Source organism: Eumetopias jubatus, unplaced genomic scaffold, assembly GCF_037043125.1.
Source record: "Eumetopias jubatus isolate StellerSeaLion01/CBP00866 unplaced genomic scaffold, mEumJub1_p1.0 scaffold_1, whole genome shotgun sequence".
Classification (NCBI taxonomy): Eukaryota; Metazoa; Chordata; class Mammalia; order Carnivora; family Otariidae; genus Eumetopias; species Eumetopias jubatus.
The window spans coordinates 64,551,254-64,573,236 of NW_028274807.1; the positions used below are offsets into that span (position 1 = coordinate 64,551,254).

A 21,983-nucleotide genomic window follows, 5' to 3' on the forward strand; every position below is an offset into this window, starting at 1 on the left:
ATTCAGTTAATAATTACACTGAACAAGCATAAAGTGGCACACATGATCACCGCTGTTCTTATATGCATATTATGTCAGATTTTCCTAAAGGCAATAAGTAAACAGAGAAGATTTTTAAGTAGGAGTGACAGTATTACATGTGCTTTTAAGAAAACTAACTTTGAGAGCAATGAGGATTACAAAGGATGTGAAACTGAAAGAGGGAAACTGGTTAGGAGGTTGTTTTAACAAATTCTATATGACGATGGCCTAAAGTCAGGGCAGTGGAGATAGAAAGGACAAATCACAGAACTATATTGGATGTAGGATCTTTATATTTATTTAGAACTGAAATAAAATATTCCTTTATATGCATATTACTATTTTCAAAAGAAATCAGAAAAGACAATAGCTAATTGCTATCTTACAAAAGAAAAAACTTGAGGCACAGAGAGTAGAAGCAGTACTCAAACTAGGTACTGCTGTTATATACTAGGTACTGCTCGTAGCTACAACTACCAGCTGTTAAGGTACCTCACTTCATACCTAATAGACTGTTATTTAACCATACCTTCATATACTAAATGCAGAATTTAAGCTTCCTCTCTTCTGCCAACGAATCTCCACCTCTACTTAAATTTCCTTTGCATCATCTGTTTTGCTTTCTATCTGGCTTTTTATTCTTTGAAGTTTACAGCATACACCAATGCAGGAGGTCTTTATCCTCCTATTCCCAATCCAATAATGGTCCCTGTTTCAAAACATTAGCACCAATTTCCTTTCCTACTTAAACCACAAGTGCTTTATCAATGAATTAGATTACTCTGGCTATTAAATAACAGTTAAGGGCAACTTACTGGATTTCTAAATTCTCAAGATTCTTGCCATAAACCATACTAGGTTCATCTCACTTTTTAGTTCCTCTGCTATCTTTCCTAAACATCTGAATCCCTTCACTTCAATGTTTCCATGGAAGACATTTTCTCTCTTGATCTTTATGTCTGCCTACATTTTTGAGTACACCAGCTTCCAGTCCTTGGGGATACAGCTATACTACATTGCAGCACAGAAAAGCAGGGTTCAAATGTCCACAGCTTTAGGAAATGGGGCTAAAGTGGATTCTATCAGAAGACCAAAATAAAGGCAAAACAGCTTTTGTTTCCAGACTTTGTTTACCTGCCCTCAAAGAGCAAGAAGCTCTTTTCTTTAGGGAACAATATTATGTATTTCTTAAAAAAAACAAAAAAAACCCTTCATTGGCTGCCTAGCATAAGAGAGCACTTCTCAGGTTGGCGTCCACTATCATAATAGAGGGGAGAAGGGACTATGTTCCCTCTAGAAATTTAAAATTTTGTATTTTCATTTTAATAATAACCTATTTTAAAAATCAATATAAGCATATTTTGGATCATTTAGATTCATCCAGGTGACAGAATAGTGCCATGGAATTTTTGTCTGAATTTGGTTTTGTGTTTACAACCATAACAACATCAACCTAGTTGTGTACACTATTGAGAAATTAACATAAGTATGCTTATTACATAATAAATGCATTTGTACCAAGTGAAAATCAAATTATGTCAAGGCACAATATATAAATGAAGAGTTCACAGTACTTTGAACAGACAAAATAGGTGGGAAAATGGAGTCATCATTCTACACATGAAATAGGAATGGAAGCCTAAATAAAACAAATAAAAGGGCTTTGTATAGATTATTCAAGTTTGAAGAGCATTAGTGTAAGATATAAAACATCAGGAATTCCATGAGCAAAGGAAAGTGTAAAACATACAAACTGACCACAAATCTTCTGTTGACTGCATTTTAATTATAATCCACCATTCCTCACATTCCATCCTGGCTAATACTTGAAAAGATATAATCCAGGGGGGGAAATGCCGAATATGACACACACTAATACTTGTAGCAGTCTTGATAAAAAAAAAAAAAAAAAAAATGATAGGGACTGTTAAATAAAATCTCATGACCTCAATTTCAGCATTATATTGGTCAGATACTCTACCTTAAGGGTAGCATGTGAGGAATACTTAGATTACACCAAAAAGAGCTTTATTTTTCTTTCTTCATAAAAATGACATGATTATTAATGAAAATATGGAAATTTATTTTATTTTATTTTATTTTATTAATGCAAAACAAAGAAAATAAAATCACCTACACTCTTCTCACCCAAACTACCATTAGCATTTTGGACTATTTTCCTGTATTTATTCATTATACAGTATTGTCTTTGTTTTTTGTTTTTCTTTAACATGACTGAAATCATAGTATACTACAAATCAATTATAAACACTTTAACTTATAATAACTTCACTAGATTCAAACTGCAACTCAGCCTTTAAATCCCAATAGGCCACCTAGGGTTCTCTGAGTTTAGAGCCAGGTGAGAGACCCTAAGTATCTTCTGACCAAGATTCAAAATAAATTTTAAGTGTAAAGATCAAAGAATGGTTTATCTCAGAACATTTAGGGTTTATTATAAATTTTAAGTGTGGTGGGAAAGGCAACATCATGGTCAGTGAAAGCTAACCTATAATTCTGGCACTAAAATACCAAGGTCTCTGATCTAAATAATTAGTAATAAAAGGATCTTCTGCAATGAAGAGAGATAGTAAGATTGAGAACTTGAAGGAAAGTAACTAGAATCAAAATACAATTTAGAGAGAGAAAAAGACACACTTTGAATCTGGGTATATAAATTATTTCACCTCTTATTATAAAAGATCTATTACCAATTAAATGAACCTATCACTGCTCAAAAGAAACTTATATATACATTTTTAGGCATACAAAATCTCTGCTTGAACTATAAAAGAGTTGAACTTTATTAACTCACAAAAATATATAATGAAATATAAGTAAACGTGAGAGGAGGTGCATGGTGCATAACTCTAAGTCTGGCACTACACACACACACACACACACACACACACACACACACACACACACACACAGAAGTTTAATCCTGGGTTTGTCATGGCCACCTATGCACACACACACACACACACACACACACACACACACACACACACAGAAGTTTAATCCTGGGTTTGTCATGGCCACCTATGTAATCTTGAATAAGTCACTTGGTATCTTTGACCAGAGTTTCTGAATCTACAGAATAAGGATGCTAGAGATTCACTCTAGTAATAAGCCCTAATATGATTTTTTTCTCTGCCCTTAATGTCACAAACTGAAATGAAAAAATTTTAAATAAAATCTCTCTTAAATCATTTCAATTAAGTATCAAAGCAAAAAATAAAGTTTTCTGGTAAATTAGTACGTATGCTCTTCAAATTGGTTCCATCTACGCTCTAAGAATTGGTTAGGCTATCCAATGGCTAATGACATCCCGTTAACATATCAATGCTTTCAACGTATACTCCAAACAAGATCAAATCTTTTTATTCCCCTCCCAAAATACCAACAGGAAAGCAAAGAAAAGAAGAAAAACACACAGCATCATTTATAAGACCTACAGTTTCAAAAAAGAATAAAGAAAATATATGAAATACATGTTTTCATATAGTATATGATATTGAGTAAGTACCTCTGTGTAAAGAAATTAACTTTTGAGTTTTAAGTAGTCAAAATTTATATATAAGATACTACTCCTAATGAAATTCTATATTTTAATGGTATAGGTACACTGTCTTCAACCTACAAATAAAAACCCAGGCGGAAAACTGTCTACAGGAAATCAGTGGGAACAAAACTATACATAGTCAATGCAACACTAAAGTACAACTACCCAACTATATCTTTACATGCAGAACTGCTATGTACTCTGTACTCAGGCAGCTATCTAGTACCAAAATAGTTTAGTTTAAGAACAATGAAAAACCCAAGTTTAAGTTAACTATTGGTTAATGTGCTTTTTAAAAAACTCATTTTGACTCACCTTAGTCCAAGGGTGTGCCTTAATTTGAGGGAATTTGAATTCTGTGTAGTTTGGGTTCATTTCTCTAATTTGCTCCCTTGTTGGTGTCCCCAGGACCTAGACAAAGAAAGCAAGTTATTGCCGTATTTTTTTATATACTTACAAATACAGTCTTTATGTTTTAATGTATTGGCTTCACTGGAAAAAAGAATTCCAAAGTCATGAAATATATAATTCATTAAATACAGCAGACTTCGCAGAAGATTTTTAACTGACTATAGATCCCATGCTATACTACCCTACACAGACTTTTATGATAATCATGTTAAACTAAGGTTATACAAAAAGATCACTTAAAAACATTCAAGTAAAAATCAAACATCTTTGTTCTATTGAGAAAAACCATCTACTGCAATCATGGGCATCTGAAATGAGATCTTGTATTCATTTAGTAAAGTATAGCCAAAGGTTTTATTATCAATAAATTAATCAGGAGAACCTTACTCCGACAGTGTCATGAATAATTCTATTCAATCAATGAATATTTAGTGATTGTTCCCTGTGTACAAGGAACTATGCGATGACCTATGGAGAATACAAAGAACAAGAGATTTCTTGTCATAATGAACTTACATGTTTGTGTGTGGAAAAAAATATAACTATAATACAATAGGTAAATATGTTCAGCATTTCATTGTCTCTAGAGATATAGTATGTGCTGGACAAAGGAAATCATACAGAACTGACTGCATGAGACATGATGGGAAGAAACATTAATTACTAAAAATGAGCACTTTGAAAAAAGATGACATACATTACTCATCTTTATGATTCTAAAGCCTGGTATAACACACATTTGTTAAAATATTCGGCCATTTACAATCCAAAAATAGTGATACAGAAGGAGTGTAATGAAATAAGTACTTGATTTGTGGTGGCAAGCAGTGAATAATCAGGGCAAAGTAAGAACTTCAGGGATTTTTCTGCTTGTTTGTTTTTGGTTCTAATTCTGTAGACTTCATTAAAAACAGAACTTAAGATTTTTAAGAGTTTTGTCCTTCAAAAGACACTCTTAAAACAAAAAGGCAAGCTACAGACTGAAAGAAAACATTTATAAAACATACATCTGCAAAGGACTTATATATAGAATATACAAAAGACTCCTATAATTCAAAAACAAAAGACACTCAAGAAAACAAAAAGGCAAGCTACAGACTGAAAGAAAACATTTATAGAACATACATCTGCAAAGGACTTATATATAGAATATACAAAAGACTCCTATAATTCAAAAACAAAAGGACAAAAACAATTGTATCTTTTGTCCCCCCACCCCCCCGCCACTGGCAAAAGATAAAATTAGACACTTTACCCATGAAGACACAGATAGTAAATAAGCACATGAAAAAATACTCAACATCATTATCATCAGGGATGATAACCACCTACATACCTACTCAGAAGAGTAAAGTTAAAAAAAAGATTGTGTATACCAAGTCTTGGTGAGGCTGTAGAGCAACGGAGGCTCTCATCCACTGCTAGTGGAAATGTAAAATTGTATGGCACCTTAGAAAACACTTTGGCAGTATGTTAAAAAGTTAAACATATACTCACCATACATCCATCATTCCCACTCCTAAGTATTTACCCAAGAGAAATTAAAGCATATGTTCATACAACAACTTTTACACAAATGTGCACAGCATCTTTTTTGCAATTGCCAAAAAGTGGAAACAACTCAAATGTCCACAAAAGATGAATGAATAAACAAACGGTGGTATATCTATACGATGGAATGCTACTCAGTAACAAAAAAGAACATGGATGAATCTAAAAATAATTAAAACCTGAGTAAAAGAAGCCAGACCAAAAAGAGTACCTACTGTATAATTTCATTCATATGGAATTCTAGAAAATTTTGTCTACAACAACAGAAAGAAAAGCCATGATTGTCAGAGAAGTTATTACAAAGAGCACTAGGAAATTACTGGGTGGGCGGAATATGTTCATTATCTTGATTTCATGGTGGTAGTTTCATGTGTGCACACATACGTCAAAACTTCCCAAACTGTATACTTTAAATATGTGCACTTTACTGTATGCCAATACATCTTTCAGAAATTATTTATTCGAATACATAAAGTTTAAGTAAGATAAGTGGAAAGGACATTGAGCTACAGAGCTGTAGTATTATTTGTCAATATAAGTCAAAAAGGAATCTAGTTAACTATAAACTGACCTTTAATTCCTAAAAGACAATTTCCGAGCAGACACCTGATGTTACTGGAAAGAAAAGATGTATAAAAATAATCTAAATTATAACACATCATTCTGTGGAAAGTTTGCTTTTGGGCACTGGAAACAAATGTCTAGTTTATATAACCTCCCTTCCCTCTTGTAGCAGAAGTCCAGCTTTACAGAGAGGAGCAAGGTACTATCTAGTACTGGGAAGGGAAGTCTCTGGCCTTTGCGACTGCAGATATCAGACACTTATAAGTCAGGAACTATTCACACTTAAAAATATGAAGGCTAAAAAGGAATCTTAATTTTTATTTTTAAATAATTAAGCAAACATTTATATCCTATTTTACCCCTTGATGAAGTGTGTGCGTATGTGTGTGTGCGCGCGCGCACGTCTAAGTGTCTGTGCATGTACACGTACTGGGAAAGAGGGAGAGGAGTGAAAAAGGGAGAGTGAGCTAATCAATAATTCTGCCCCCCAAATGCAACCCCACTGGATTCTTTTAACTGCTGAACAAAAAAACCAAAAGCAATGACATGAAAAAAATGAGTATTTAAAAATGCATACCTTCAATGACCCTACAACTTAATAATTCCATTTTAAGTTATATACTCTAGCCTAGAGAAACCTTTTTATACATCCAAAGCAACAATGTAACATTATAAAATACTATAGGCACAAGCAAAAATCCAAAAGTAGAATTAGTAAATAAACTGTAACATAGTCATAAAATGGTACACTAACTAGCAATGAAAATGAAGCACAGCTACACACACCTTCTGATGAATCTCACAAAATGGTGAGTTTTCACTCAGCAATGAACACACAGAGTAGCACTGTCTGATATAAAGCTTAAAAACAGGCAAGACTAAACTATATTTTAGTATATATAGTAAAACTGTGAAACTAATAAAAAACATGGGAATATTCATTAGATTATTCAGCTTAATAGGAAGATATAAGAGAGATTGTGACCGGGATGGGGCATGAGTAATTCCTCTAATTCTTAACATGAGTGAGAATTACATGGATATTTGCTTTATTATTGTGCTTTACATTGAACACATTTTAATATATTTTGGCATTATGATATATATCACAATAAACAAAATAAGACTTAAGAAATGCCCACTTTTGAATCAGTGAGTATTTGCTGTGCAGTTCCTCTCTATTCAGTACTTTGTTAACACAAGACACAGTCCTAACTCCCCACAAGTTAGTAAGAATGCTAAAAAAATGAGAATTGTATAATGTCCATTAGTAAACCCATCCTTTTACTGTATAAACAGAGTTCACATGGACTTATCAGCCATTTGGTTAACTTTCTGATAAGGGCTATGTGAGAGAATTCAAGTTACAAACTGTATAATAAAAAGGCAGGACACTCCTTGAAGTGAATATTATAATTCTTACTGTTTTTTATTATATCCTAAGAACATTCCCAATTGAAGTATATCTGTGAAATACACAATAAAACAGCTGAGAAACATATGCCATATACACAAGGTTTGCTTAACATATGAACTTTTAATAATTTATTTAATGTGAAAGCAAAAAGGTATATTGTATACGTTTTTACTCCCATATCTTCTCCCTAGATTCACGTCTCACAGCCACTCACATCTAAACATTTACCCAAAATTTGTAATGAAAAATGTCAAACACAGAAAAAAGTCACATTTTTTTTTTTTCAGTGAAAACCCTCTTCCTTTATACCAACTACCCAGATTCCGTGATTAATGTTTTACTATGTTTGGTTCATCACATTTCCATCCATCTATCCATACATCAATCCACCTTATTTTTTTGATACATTCCAAAGTCAGTTGCAGACATTACACCATGTTAGCACATATATAATTAAGGTTCAATATTTATGACTTTTATTTAAGCATTTTTTACATACTCGGAATCTTCCTTCAATATACACAGTATGTACATGTGGAAAATTTTTTATTACAATGGGAAATAATCTGCTTCGACAGTGATATAAAAAAGACTATTATAATTCTAACTGATGGTCACAGTTTATGTCCTTTACCTTCAAAATATGTGTATCTGTGACTTTTAAGAAGCTAATTACTAACCAGTAAATGGAATCACTGATCTATACACTACCAATCATTTAAAAACAATTAACCAAATAAATTGGTCTGTCACCACAAAGCAGCAATGGAGATCTTCTTATCCCTTTGTTACAGCCACATGATCTTGAATCACTAAGGCCATTAGATGGGGAAATAAAGATTCTAATGTCATAGGATTTTCTTTGTTTAAATTCTCTTGCCAAATACTCAACTACTATAATCATTTCTCTATTCTTTTTCTTATTATTTTTTAAATCTTAAAACCAGGTTCTCCCCAGGCTGGCTAGTAGAGATGGAAACTAAATGGAAGATCCTCTAGAACAGGGGTCTGTAGGCCAGAGAGTAAATACTTTAGGCTTTGTAGGCCATAGAGCCTCTGTCACTATTCAACTCTGTTGCTGTAGCACAATGCAGCTGTAAACAAGTTTATTTACAAAAATAGGTAGTAGAGTGCATTTGGCTCCTAGGCCCTAGTTGCCAACCTCTGACCTAGTTCAAACATTTTTAGAGTTGAGAAAAACTGACGCCCAGAAGGAGCAACTTTTCAGAGGTCAGAACTAACTAGAGCCAGAGCTAGGACATAATTCAAATCTCATCAGTGGCAAACCAATTTTAGGAGATGGTATCAAAGAATCTGTTTATTGGACTTTGTTGGAAGATGAACAATTTCTAATTTTGGTAGTTGGAAAGATGTTGCTTTTAAGCATGAAGGCACAGAGCTGGAGGAGAAAATAATAAATTTAAGCAATCAAGAAGAACTAAGTGGTAAATAATGGGTATATCATTTAGAAGAGGGCTTGAGGGCAGAAAAACAGGTTTGGTAGTACTTGATGTATAGGTCCTAGGTGGCTGCAAAAGTGTAGAACAGGTAAAGCAGGCTGAAGGAGAAGAGTACTAAAGATGAGGACCAACAGGACACAAATATGTGGAAAAAGGGAAATTTAAAAAGAAAACTGAGACAGAAGTCCAAGAGACTGGATAAATCCTACAGACAATGATACCATGGAGGCCAAGGAAAGTAAACATTTAAAGAACAGAGAGGTGAGTAACTTATGACATAATTAGCTCAGATAAAAAAAAGTGTTCATTATATCTGGCCATGAAGTGACTTCCTTTCTGATAATGGTGAGACCAACCATGAAAAGAGCAAACAGACCATAATCATCTGAAATAAGTTCACCTTTCAAAAGGCCCATCAGTGAGGAAAAGGCGAACAAAGAGAAGAAATATTTACGGAGCACTCAGTATGTAAAAGCTCTGTGTGAGGTATATCAATTTCCTTTTCTCATTTAAACTTTATAATACTTTATTACCTATTTTACACTTAAATGAAATTATAGTTGATGGAGGTAAACTGACTTCTCAAAGCTACAGTTTGTCAGTTGTAAATATGGTATTCAAATGCATGTGCAGTTGACTCCCTAAAATGGTCTACCCAATATTAAGGGCAAAAACAAGGAAAGGATTTTTAAAAAATGATTTTTAAAAAATAATTTTCTTAAACTCTACTGATTATACCATAAAATGAAATCTAAATCCTTCTGAATTGTGCAGGATATACTAAGATTTTATAAGACCATGAGGCTATAAGTTTAAAAAATTAAACAGACTTAACAAAAACCCTCCATGATTTAAATAAAATCTACCCGTATCTGGTAATTCAACTTAATAAAAAGAATATCCTGAACTGTTAATATTATAGATTTTAGGCAACAGAAGAATTATATGAAGAAATGCAAGCATCTAATTAAAGAAAATTAGAAACTTTAACAAACCTCAAACTTATTTTACAAATTCTTGCAAAAATTCTTATGATTTAGCAATTTTGATAGATCACTTTCAGACTTCCTTAACTGTAGATTCTCACTGTACATCCCATGCCTACTCATGCTTAGGTATATTTGCAATACCAAGCATACAACTTTTAATATTTTTATCTGTTGTGATTGTTTCACACGTGTAAAACCTTGGTTGGAATGTTAAATGGTCGGCAATTAATATAGTTGTGTATATTATAAGTAATTTTATCACAAGAACTTCTATTTTTATTTTGTTTTAAATTTTTTAAATTTAAATTCAATTTAGTTAACATATAGTGTATTATTAGTTTCAGGGGAAGAATTTATTGATTCATCAGTTGCATATAACACCCAGTGCTCATTACATCAAGTGCTCTCCTTACTGCACATCACCCAGTTACCCCATCCCTCTACCCACCTCCCCTCCAGCAACCCTCAGTTTGTTCCCTAAAGAGTCTCTTCTGGTTTGCTTCCCTCTCTGTTTTTATCTTACTCTGTTTTTCCTTCCCTTCCCCTATGTTCATCAGTTTTGTGTCTTAAATTCCACATGAGTGGAATCATATGGTATTTGTCTTTCTCTGACTCATTTCACTTAGCATAATACCTTCTAGTTCCATCCATGCTGCAAATGTACTGCCAAGAATTTTTTTATCACAAAACCTAAGTTACAGAAACTATTGTTGTTACTGAATTATGTTAGGAGTCATAACCGCTTAAAGGTGGTCAGTGTAGGGGTGCCTGTGTGGCTCAGTTGGTTAAGCATCTGCCTTTGGCTCAAGTGATGATCCCAGGGTCCTGGGATCAAGTCCTGTGTCAGGCTCCCTGTTCAGCAGGCAGTCTGCTTCTCCCTTTGCCCCTCCCCCTGCTCATGCACTCTTTCTCTTTCTCAAAAATAAATAAATAATCTTAAAAAAAAAAAAAAAAAAACTAAAAAATTGAAGCATGGAGGTAAAAAGGCCAGAAAAACATATGTACCTGTGATTCAATTCTGAGAAGGGGGATGGGAGAACAAATGCAAAAATCTATTTAAAGAAACAGTACCCAAAATTTTTCTAAATTTGATGAAAATCCAATGAAAAGCTCAATGAATCTCAAGCAGTCCAATATAAAAAATACACAGAGTTACAGTCAACCAGTAAAAGCTACTGATAAAGGGAAAATCTTTCCCAAAACAAAGAGAGACACATTATATATACAGGGTATCAACAACAGGAATGACAGCTGACTGCTCATCAGAAACAATGCAAGCCAGAAGAAATTAGAGACCTTTCTAAAGAATGAAAGAAGAAAAGCTGGAAACCAAGAAATTGTGCCTGGTGAAAATAACCTTCAAAAGACATTATTAGGCAAACAAAAGAGAGTTTGTCACCAGATTTTCACTATAAAGAAAGTACTTCAGGATGAAAGAAAAGGATTCCAAATGGACATTCCTATCTATACAGGGGAATAAAGACCACCAAAAATGGTAAATATGTGGCTTTCTCCCTTGCTTTTATATTTCTTCACAAGAAACTGAGTGCTTAAAGCAAAACAAAGTATTATAAAAGTACTATAGCAGTAAAATGTATGACCACAGTAACGTAAAGGACAGGAAGGGGAACAGAAATATACTGTTGCAAGGTTCTTACTTTATATGTGAAGTGGTATATTATTATTTATAGACTGTGACAAAATAAACATGCCTATTTTCAATCCTAGAACAACTTAAAAAAATATGAGGATGTATAGCTTAAACTGCACATTGGAGAAATAAAAAAAGGCTCATTATATCCATAAGGTGGCAGTAAAGGAGAAAAAAAATGGAATGAAAAACAAATATCAAAGTAAAATACTTAAACTCAACCATACTGATAATTACATTGAATGTAAATGGTTTAAACACTCCAATTAAAAGGCAGAAATTGTCAGACCCTATCAAAAGACAGTAAGCATATGTTATCTGTGAGAAATGAATTTTAAATACGAAGACACATATGTTAAAATGCAGAAAGTTACACCATGCAAACACTTATAAGAAAGATGGAGTGTCTACATTAATATCAGAAAATAGAAACTTCAGGGCAAGTACATTAAAATAAAGAGGGTCATTTCCTAATGATAAGTGATTTTAAGACTATACTTGAAATTACTGTAAATACCATGTGTAGATAAGAATGTAGAACACAGGAACTCTCATATGTTCTTGGTGGGAGTGAAAAATAATAGAACTGCTTTGGAAAACAATTTGGCAACTTCTTATAAAGTTAACATACACTTATATGACCAGAAACTTTAGTCCTAGTCCTCTCTTGAAGAGATACACAAACATACACCTACAAAAAGACTTATAAACAAACATTCATAGCAGTTTTACTTGTAATAGCTAAAAACCAAGGCCAAACATCCATGTACAGGTGAATGGATTAAAAAAAACTGTGGTATGTTCTAATAGAATACAACTCAGCATAAAATGGAATAAACAGGTGATACAAGCAACAACAATGGATAAATCTCAAAAAACAAGATGTTAAGCTAAAAAAGCCAAATACAAAAGAAACATACATTCATATGAAATTACAGAATAGGGAAAAATAGTCTGTAGTGACAGAAAGCAGACAAATGGTCACCTGAGAGAAGATGCGGGACTAACTACAAGGGGCATGAACAGAATGATCAACTATCCTGGTCTGCCTTGTGCGATCCTGGGAAAGCCCTCAGGTCCTGGGCACACTGGGATGTTTACTCACCCCAGGCTGTACGCAGAAACATTTTTGGGGTGGTGGACATGTTCTAAATCTTGACTGGATAGTGGTTATATATGTTTGTTGAAGCTTATTAAACTGCATACTTAAAATGGCTACTTTTATGTAAATTACATCCTGATGATGTTGATTTAAAAAGTAAAACAGACCATTATGTAATTCGTGATACATTTACTATACTAAATAAAACCAGATGTTTATCCTTATGTTGCTCTGTTAAGGCTAGCATTAAAAGTATCAGAGTCTATATCAAACCCTACAATCAGAATTATTTTATATACAATATGAATAGTCTTTAAGAAAGCAAAGGTACGATTTAAGATGCAAAGGTAAGACAATCAAGAGGCATTTATTTATTTATTTATTAAAAGATTTTATTTATTTGAGAGAGAGAGAATGAGAGATAGAGAGCACGAGAGGGAAGAGGGTTAGAGGGAGAAGGAGACTCCCTGCTGAGCAGGGAGCCCAATGCGGGACTTGATCCCGGGACTCCAGGATCATGACCTGAGCCGAAGGCAGTCGCTTAACCAACTGAGCCACCCAGGCGCCCAATCAAGAGGCATTTAAAGATTTTTGCTCAGCCTCTTAAGTCATTCATTCATTCAAGACATTTATTGAGTTTCTATCTTCAAAGAACTCTAGGGCAGAGATTTATAAAATCTGCAAAGATCAGTACAACAAAGTTTAAGTGTAGATATGTGTGAGGTGAAAGTGCTACCCTGCATTAGAGTAAGGAAGGGATTCAGGAAAGGGTTCTGGAAGGAAAGACAAGAGCTGATATTATGTAAGGAGTCTAGGAAGTAAATGAGTCAGAAGCATATTCTCTACACACTAAGTGTGAAGTAGAAAATGGCCTGATTTGGATAACAGTAACAGCTGAGTGGTGACAGAGACTAAGAACTGGATAATGGAGGGAAGCAATGTTAAAGGCTAAAAGGTAAGTGAGTGACAGGTTATGAAGCGCAGATTCTAAATGCATCACTATCTGTAATCAACATAATAAATATAAGACCTTAACAAACTGACTATCCTATTTCTAATTGAATATATCTTTAGCTTTTATATTAAATTTTATTATATGCAGAGTATATTTCTGACTTACTCTATGAAGAGTATATTTCTACCTGATTTACTACAGCTGAATTATATATTTGGAATCTTTCAAATTATATAAATTGAAACTTTTCCTTTTATCAGTAAAAAAATATGTTTGAAATGGACCTCATCATTTCAGGAACAAATCAAGTCTTAGAGTTCCCTTGAATTTTAAGATAGAAAAATATTTTTCCCCAAACTTTTAGACTAAGGATATACTTAAACAAAACAAAACCTTATTTCTGGATTTCCTCAAAACTGAGTTCCTCCAAAGACTTAAAGGAAATGAGACTGCACATAAATGTTGTATGTACTTTCTGTAAGTATGATAGTTCACACAATTTAAAAAAGGGGGGAGATGTTAAAAAATTATCACACCATTGGAAAGAGTGTATGTATTCTCAGTTATTTATTATTAGAATAAGACCTTTCCATTTATTGCAAAAAAGCACCTTTTCTTTGGCCCATCATCCTAGATCATGAATAGTTAGGTGGTGAAAAGATTCAAAGAATCAGAGATCAGTTGGCCACATTCCTCTGGGGATGCTGTGCTCGGTTAAATCCATCATTTCATTTGTACCCAGTCCCATCCACATTTGTTCTAACATTTTCTCATTCATTTAGCTATATATGTACCTAGACACTGATTTTTTCAAAATAAAGCTAAGAATCATCTGACAAAAGCTATAAAGAATAGTTTTCACAACTTTATTTTTAATAGCTCAGCAACACCAGAGGTCGCCAAACTTCAGCAATAGAATGCTGCATGTACAGCCTTCAAAGCAAGGGTGAAGTAAAAGAAATCCTATTAGAAAGTTGTTATTCTTCTGCTTAAAATCCTGCAGTGGTTTCCAATTACCTACAGGCTAATGTGGTCTGGCCACTGCCCACAGCTCCAGCCTTCTCTGCCCCAGTAAACTCATATTATATTATCCCACCATTCAGAACCTTAAGCTCAAACCATAAACAAACAACAGACCCATTTTCACTAAGCATCTTTGCCCAAATTCATACATATGTCCTCCATTTCCTTCCTCTAAATGGTGAATACCTTTCCATGTTTCAAGATTTAGCTCAAGAGTTACCCGTCCTATGATGCCTTTCCAGACAATACTACCTCCAAACAGAATACTTCTGCCTTTGTACTCTGCCCAGACTTCTGGGATAATACCTGCCTTACTCTATTGTCCTCAGTTGTTCTTCTTTTCCCCTTAGTCTCTGAACTTGAGAGCAAGGACCCTCTTATGTTCTAGCCCAGCACCTAACAAAAACAATAGTAGTAGTTAAAGTGATATGCATCCTGAAAGACTAAAGGGATGCATGGCTAGGCCTATACATAATGAAACTTTTTAAGTAAGTGGATAAAAACTGAATTAACAGAGGCAAGAGAGATTATAGGTACCATGGTTGAATAATGAAACATCTTCACGTCTTTTCTGCAAAAAAGAACTGTTTTTCAGTTTGGGTAACTCTCAGGCTGGCTGCCTATACCATAAGCTTGACAAATGTCTCTGATTTAAAAACTAGAAAACATGTCACTGAACTATTCTATTTAAAAATATCAGTATTCTAATGACATTGGAATCACTACATTTTCGCTCCTAGAAAACTGACAAAATGTCACTCCCTCTGGCATTTCCCTACAATTTGAAGGTTTTCCTTTTTAAAATCCACTAGGTAGGGGTGCCTGGGTGGCTCACTTAGTTAAGCATCTGCCTTCAGCTCAAGTCATGGTCTTGGGATCCTGGAATCGAGCCCCAAGTCAGGGTCCCTGCTCAGCAGACTCCCTCTCCCTCTGCCCCTCTTCCCCACTTGGGTTCTCTCTCAAGTAAATGAGTAAAATCTTAAAAAAAAATTCCACTACAATACTTATCTTTCAACATACGTAGATTTTATCAATTTCTACATCTTCCCTATAATATCTGATTGAAATTTTGTTATAAGAAACCCTTGTTTTTGTGGTGCAACGTTTCTCCCTTCCAAATTCCAAAAGGCAAGGAATAAAAAGCCATAACAACAGCAGCACGAATTTTTAAATCTCATTAGAATTTCATTGGAAAGGGAAGCAAGTGATCACGTTCTTTGAACACAACTAAACGATTTGGCTAGAGTATTCAGCCTAGGGAGAATGAACTAGTGTAGGAGGGTCCCTTTATGTGTTTATGTCCATGCACTTTTACACCATCTGTCACTTTTATCTGTCCCCCCCCACCCCCCAGCTTTCTGGGAGCCAAGCGATAGACGTATAAATATGAGAAGTCTTCTGGAGTCCTCTGCAAACTTACAGTCAGAGTTTATTGCCTTCCTTAAAATATGGTGGAAACAACAAAGTTACCTTATCAACAGTTCCATAGATAGGTGCCAGCATTCTTTTTTAAAAATAACATCTTTATTGAGATATATTTCATGTATCATGAAATTTACTCCTTTAAAGTATACAACTCAGTGGTTTGTTAGTATATTCCCAGAGGTGTACAACCATTACTGTCATCTAATTTGATAACATGTCCATCACCCCAAAATGAAAGGCTGTACTCAAGAACAATCACTTTCATTCCCACTCCTCCCAAGCTCCTGACAACCACTAACCTACTTTCTAACAGATCTAAACAGATCTATTTATTTTGAACATTTCATATAAATGGAATTACACAACATGGGGCTTTTTGTCCTCGACATTTTCTTTATCCATTCATAAGATGATGGACATTTGAAATGTTTCCACTATTTAGCTATAAATAATGCTGCTATGAACATTTGTGTATGTTTTTCTTTTTTAAGATTTTATTTATTTATTTGACAGAGAGAGACACAGCAAGAGAGGGAACACAAGTAGGGGGAGTGGGAGAGGGAGAAGCAGGCTCCCCGCGGAGCAGGGAGCCTGATGCGGGGCTCGATCCCAGGACCCCGGGATCATGACCTGAGCCGAAGGCAGATGCTTAACGACTGAACCACCCAGGCGCCCCTGTGTATAAGTTTTTGTGCGGACATGTGTTTTCAATTTTCTGAGGTACAGACCTATGAATGGAATTGCTGGGTCATATGGTAATTCTATGATTAAATTTTAAACATATTTATGCAAACCATATTTGGTTTGCACCATTCTACAATCCCACCAGCAATGTATGAGGGTTTCAATTTCTCCATATCCTCACCAACACTAGTTATTGCTTGTCTTTTTATTCTAGCTATCCTAGTGAATGTGATGTATTCATTATGGTATTGATTTGCATTTCTCTAATGACTAAGGATGTTAAGCATCTTTTCTTGTGCTTCCTGGCCACCTGTATGTTTTTAAAGAAATGTTTATTCAGACCCTTTACCCATTTTTTTATTGGGCTGTCTTTTTATTGTTGAATGTAAGAGTTCCTAATGTATTCTACATATGTCTCTTATAATATATAGGATTTGTGAAAATTTTCTCCCATTCTGTAGGTTTTTAACCGTTTGAAAGAGTTTTAAATTTTGATGAAGTTCAATGTATCTATTTTTTCTGTTATTGCTTGTGTCTTCTGTGTCATATCTAAGAAGTCACTGCTTAATTGAAAGTCACAAAGGTTTCCTTCTAAAAGTTTTACAGTTGTGGCTCTTGCCTTTAGGTCTTTGATCCATTTTGAGTTAATTTTTGTAATACAGTATGAGGTAGGAGTCCAACTTCACTCTTTTGCGTATGGATATTTAGTTCCAAGCTCTAAAAAGACTGTTCTTTCCCCACTGAATTGCCTTGGAACCCTTGTCATATGACCAAAAATGTAAAGGTTTATTTCTGGACTCTCAATTCTAATTCACTGATCTACAGGGCTATGCTTGTGCCACTATGTCTTTTTTTCTCTTTCTCTTTTTAGCATGACTGACAAAATTATAAGACATACAAAGTGTATATCCTCGTGATTTGATGTACATATACATTGTGAAAGAATTCCCACCATCTAATTAATACATATATCACCACACATTTTTATAATTTTTTTTTTTTTGGTGAGAACATTTAAGTTCTACTCCCTTAGGAAATTTCAATTAAATAATGCAGTGTTATTGACTATAGTTGTCATGTTTTACATCAGATCCTTAAGACCTTACTCATAGCTGAAAGTTTGTACCCTTTACCAACCTTTCCTCATTTCTCCCCACTCCCCAGCCCCTGGCAACCACTCTTCTACTCTCTATTTCTATGATTTTGACTTCTTTTTTTTTAAATTTTTTTATTTCACATATAAGTGATACCATGCGGTATTTGTCTTTTTCTGTCAGGCTTATCTCCATTAGGGTAATGCCCTCAAAGTCTAACCATGTTGTTGAAAATGGCAGGATTTCCTTCTTTCTTATAGCCAAATACTACCCCATTGTATATGCATTTGTCTTGATTACTACAGTTACATAGTAAGTTTCTAAAATCAGAAGTACAATTCCTCCAGTTTCATTATTCTTTTTAAAGATTGCTTTGACTCTCATTATTTCTTGAATAAAATTTTATACTTGGAAATAAGTCCCCTCATTCCCCCCCAAAAAGGCAGCTATTGTTTTGATTAAGCAAACTGTTAAATGTAAGTAAAACAGTCATTCTTGGCTAACACATATTCACAGGAGTCAAAAGACCTTTTTTTCCTAGGTGAATCTCAACCGAAGTAGTATGCTCAACAAAGGAATATAAAAAGGAAAGGGGTGGCACCGGTATGTGTGGTGGGGGATGGCGGCAGGGGGAGATCAGAATCTCTTCAGTTAGGAAAAAAAAACACTTTATTTTTCTAACTTTTAAAATATCACACCCTCTTTTGAGACATATATATATATATTTTAAAGATTTTATATATTTGAGAGAGAGAGACAGAGTGAGTGAGAGAGAGCACAAGCTGGGGGAGAGGCAGAAGGAGAGGGAGAAGCGGACTCCCCACTGAGCAGGGAGCCCAATGCAGGGCTCAATCCCAGGACCCTGGGATCATGACCTGAGCTGAAGGCAGACGCTTAACCAACTGAGCACCCAGGCGCCCTGAGACATGTAAATATCTTATTCACATATCAGCCAACTCTCGCTTCCTTTGAGAATCACTAACACTATAGTGATTTTTTTCATGTTTTCTTTCTAGCATGTATATCAGTAAAACAGTTTTTTATAAATATGATACAGCATTCAGTACACTTTCACAAACTATAGTGACCCTCTCCAAGATTCCAGTGTTTCTTTATATTTTTCTCACCGCTCAACTGTTAAGAATCATTGCTCTCAAAATTTCTAACATTTTGCTAAAAAAAGGAAGCAGAGATTTCTCAGTAAACATCGGTCTTGAAATCAGGGTCTGGATTATGAATGCTGTTAACCTGACAGATTTCTGTCCCTGTCCCATTTCTCACCTGCCCCTTTACATACTTTATAGATTATGCCAAAGAAAAATAATATATTAAACCAGGGCCGTGAGATTAAGCAAATACACAAAAGAACTCAAAATGCAACTGTGCAAAAGAATGTGCAGTTGCTAAGTAAAGGGTACTTCTATCCCAAGATGAGTTATCCTATGAATGGTTTTTTGACAAAGATACTAAAATATGACCGTCAGTAAATTAGTTTTGAGGTGACAATGTCATGAACCTTCATTTGTGTGTAAAAATTTCTTTAGATAAAACATACTGGCAACTTATTAAATTATCTCACACTGCTTGTTTTGGGGAAAGTAAAGATTTCAAATGGATGTCATTCTCCAGTCAAAAGAGGAATTGGGTCACATTGCCAGGAAACCACTTTCCATACCTATGGTGTACAGAGATTTAACCAAGTATGAGTAAGTTACCGTACTGCCAGTAAAATTTCACAGTAGTAAGTTAAAACTGGTATTTCTTTTGGTCTATGGAAAATACTACTTAATGTAAAAATGCAGATGAGCAATTACATTAAAATAATTATTTAATGTCTCCTTTACCCACTTACTTTAAAAAATGCTGACATCGTATTTACTGTACAGTTACCAAAAAGTGTAACCACAGTACCTTGTACTATTATAGGGATATTTAACCTAGGGTTCCTGGATGAGCTTCAGAAAGCCCAAAAATCACCTGAAATTATATGTAAAATTCTGGTATGTATGCATATTTCTGGAGGAGAGTCCATTGCTATAAACAGATTTTCAAAGTGGTCCATGATCCAAAAGTTATTAAAAATTGCTGCTCCAATCAGTAACAAATATGGAAAATTTAAATAATAAAAGAATGAATTAAGCAAATATTTTGTTTATAATTACATATAATATATATTACAAGTAAAAGTGTATACCACAATGTATAAGGGGGTATACTTACATGCTCTGGAAAGTGGAAAAAAGAGACAATTAAGTTTAATATATTGTTCCTGTAGTCTGTTACCAACACAGGAGCTCTTTAATATAAGAAATGTCACCAGGTAACATGATTAAACTCCAAATGCATGTTAGCAAGACACATCATGGATCCACCATCAAAAATCTTAGGAAAATAAGTATTTTTTATATTTATTAAATTCTGGTTTAATTAATACCTTAAAGCTCTTCTGAGAGACTATCTGATAGTGAAAATGTTAAGCCAGGAAAGGAGAATGTATGCATACAGGTGCTGAACAAGCCATAATATGGGGATAGGATAACTGAAAATCTAAAACATTTGCTAAACAAAGATAGTGAAAGTTAAGGTTGAGCTGTACTTGAAAGCAAAAAAATACACCATTATAACTTTGATTACTTTACATGATGCACAATTAGACCTAGTCCAAAGACATTTCAATCTGATCTGGTATATTCATTACAATAAGATTTAGGGGCTTTTACCTTTAGTTTGTGATCACATTTTTTTTAACACTAATATATAATAAATATGGTTCAGTCAGTTATGGATATCAAGCTGACATAAGGATTGTATTTTTCCCCAGAGCTATAAAATTCTATAAGCAGAGGACACCAATTTACTAAAGAATCAGAATTTTTCTACCACCCAACCTCTCCTGGATGTGGTGGTGGTGGTAATCATCATCATTTTCCTAGGATTAATATAAGGATTAAATGTGGTATTGTATGTCCAGTGCTTAGCTCAGTGCCTGATGCAAAGTCAAGTGTCAATGGGTGGCAGCTTTTGTGATTAGCAGTAGCTTCCCAATATTTGAAAATGCAGACTTGTGAGGAGCCAAGTAATCACTGATCTCTTTGTCTAAATTATACTATAAACAGCAATAAGTCAAACTGGAAGATCAGGAAAACAATTATTTAGACAAACATTTATAATAAAATGTGGCTCTCTTAACTTAGTATGTTTTTATTTGTCTGCTAACAAAAGATTCCAGCACAAAACAACTGAAAACATTTTTGTTTTCATAGTCTCTGTGACTGCTAAAAGATAAGACTGTTTGAAAAAAATCAGTATCACAGAACAATAAAAAGTGAAAATTCTCCCCTTTTCCTCTCTCCTTAATTCCACTCTCCACTGCTAACTCTTTTTTCTTCTAAATCTTTCTCTACTAATAGGCATCATAAGAAATGAAGACTATCTACTTAGCTGTAATAACATAATCAAAAGATTATTTGGATCTTACTGTTTCCTACTTTCAAATTCTTAAATAAAGCTTCTACTAGAAATAATATTTTATTAGCTCTGACCTATGTAAGAGTTACCTAGGCAGATATTTAAATTGAGTAATTATTGCTAAGAGAAATTAAACAATTTAGTAAAGTTGTTTTACAAAATAAATTAACTTTAATTGCCTTATAACAATTTTATTACTACAAATAATTTAAGTATCTATATGTTTAATGTCATGTTTTTCTAAAAGAGATATATCCAAATCTAAAACTTATGGAAGCTATACTGAAATTCTATCATCAAGAGGTGGGACTCTGACTAATTCTGCTCTAAAACTTTTCCATTAGAAAGCAATGGTCAAATTATTACTAAGCATAAGTAAATGTTTATGGAATAAATAAAGGCTATCTCTAGGGACACTAATTAATTTAAAAATTGAAATTCTACCAAAAAATTGGCTTCTTTCAAACTTTTAGTTTTGTGTTATTTTAATCCAGAAACTGAACTTTGCACTGAGTTCACCTTTCCTTACTTGAACTTCATATTTTAGAATTTGGAGGGGGGAAAAGAAACTACTAGTAAAATTTACAGCATTCCCAGGTCCAG

The 21,983-nt window shown here is 34.1% G+C and overlaps 1 protein-coding gene across 2 annotated transcripts in view; it reads right to left on the reverse strand.

The window, feature by feature from the left end:
• Positions 1-21,983, reverse strand: part of GSK3B (glycogen synthase kinase 3 beta) — a 205,993-nt gene that overhangs the window by 40,284 nt on the left and 143,726 nt on the right. For both annotated transcript variants that reach the window (XM_028110546.2, XM_028110545.2), the window contains exon 8: positions 3,902-3,997. In XM_028110546.2, the coding sequence (XP_027966347.1) occupies positions 3,902-3,997 (96 nt within the window). The remainder of the gene's footprint in view (positions 1-3,901; positions 3,998-21,983) is intronic.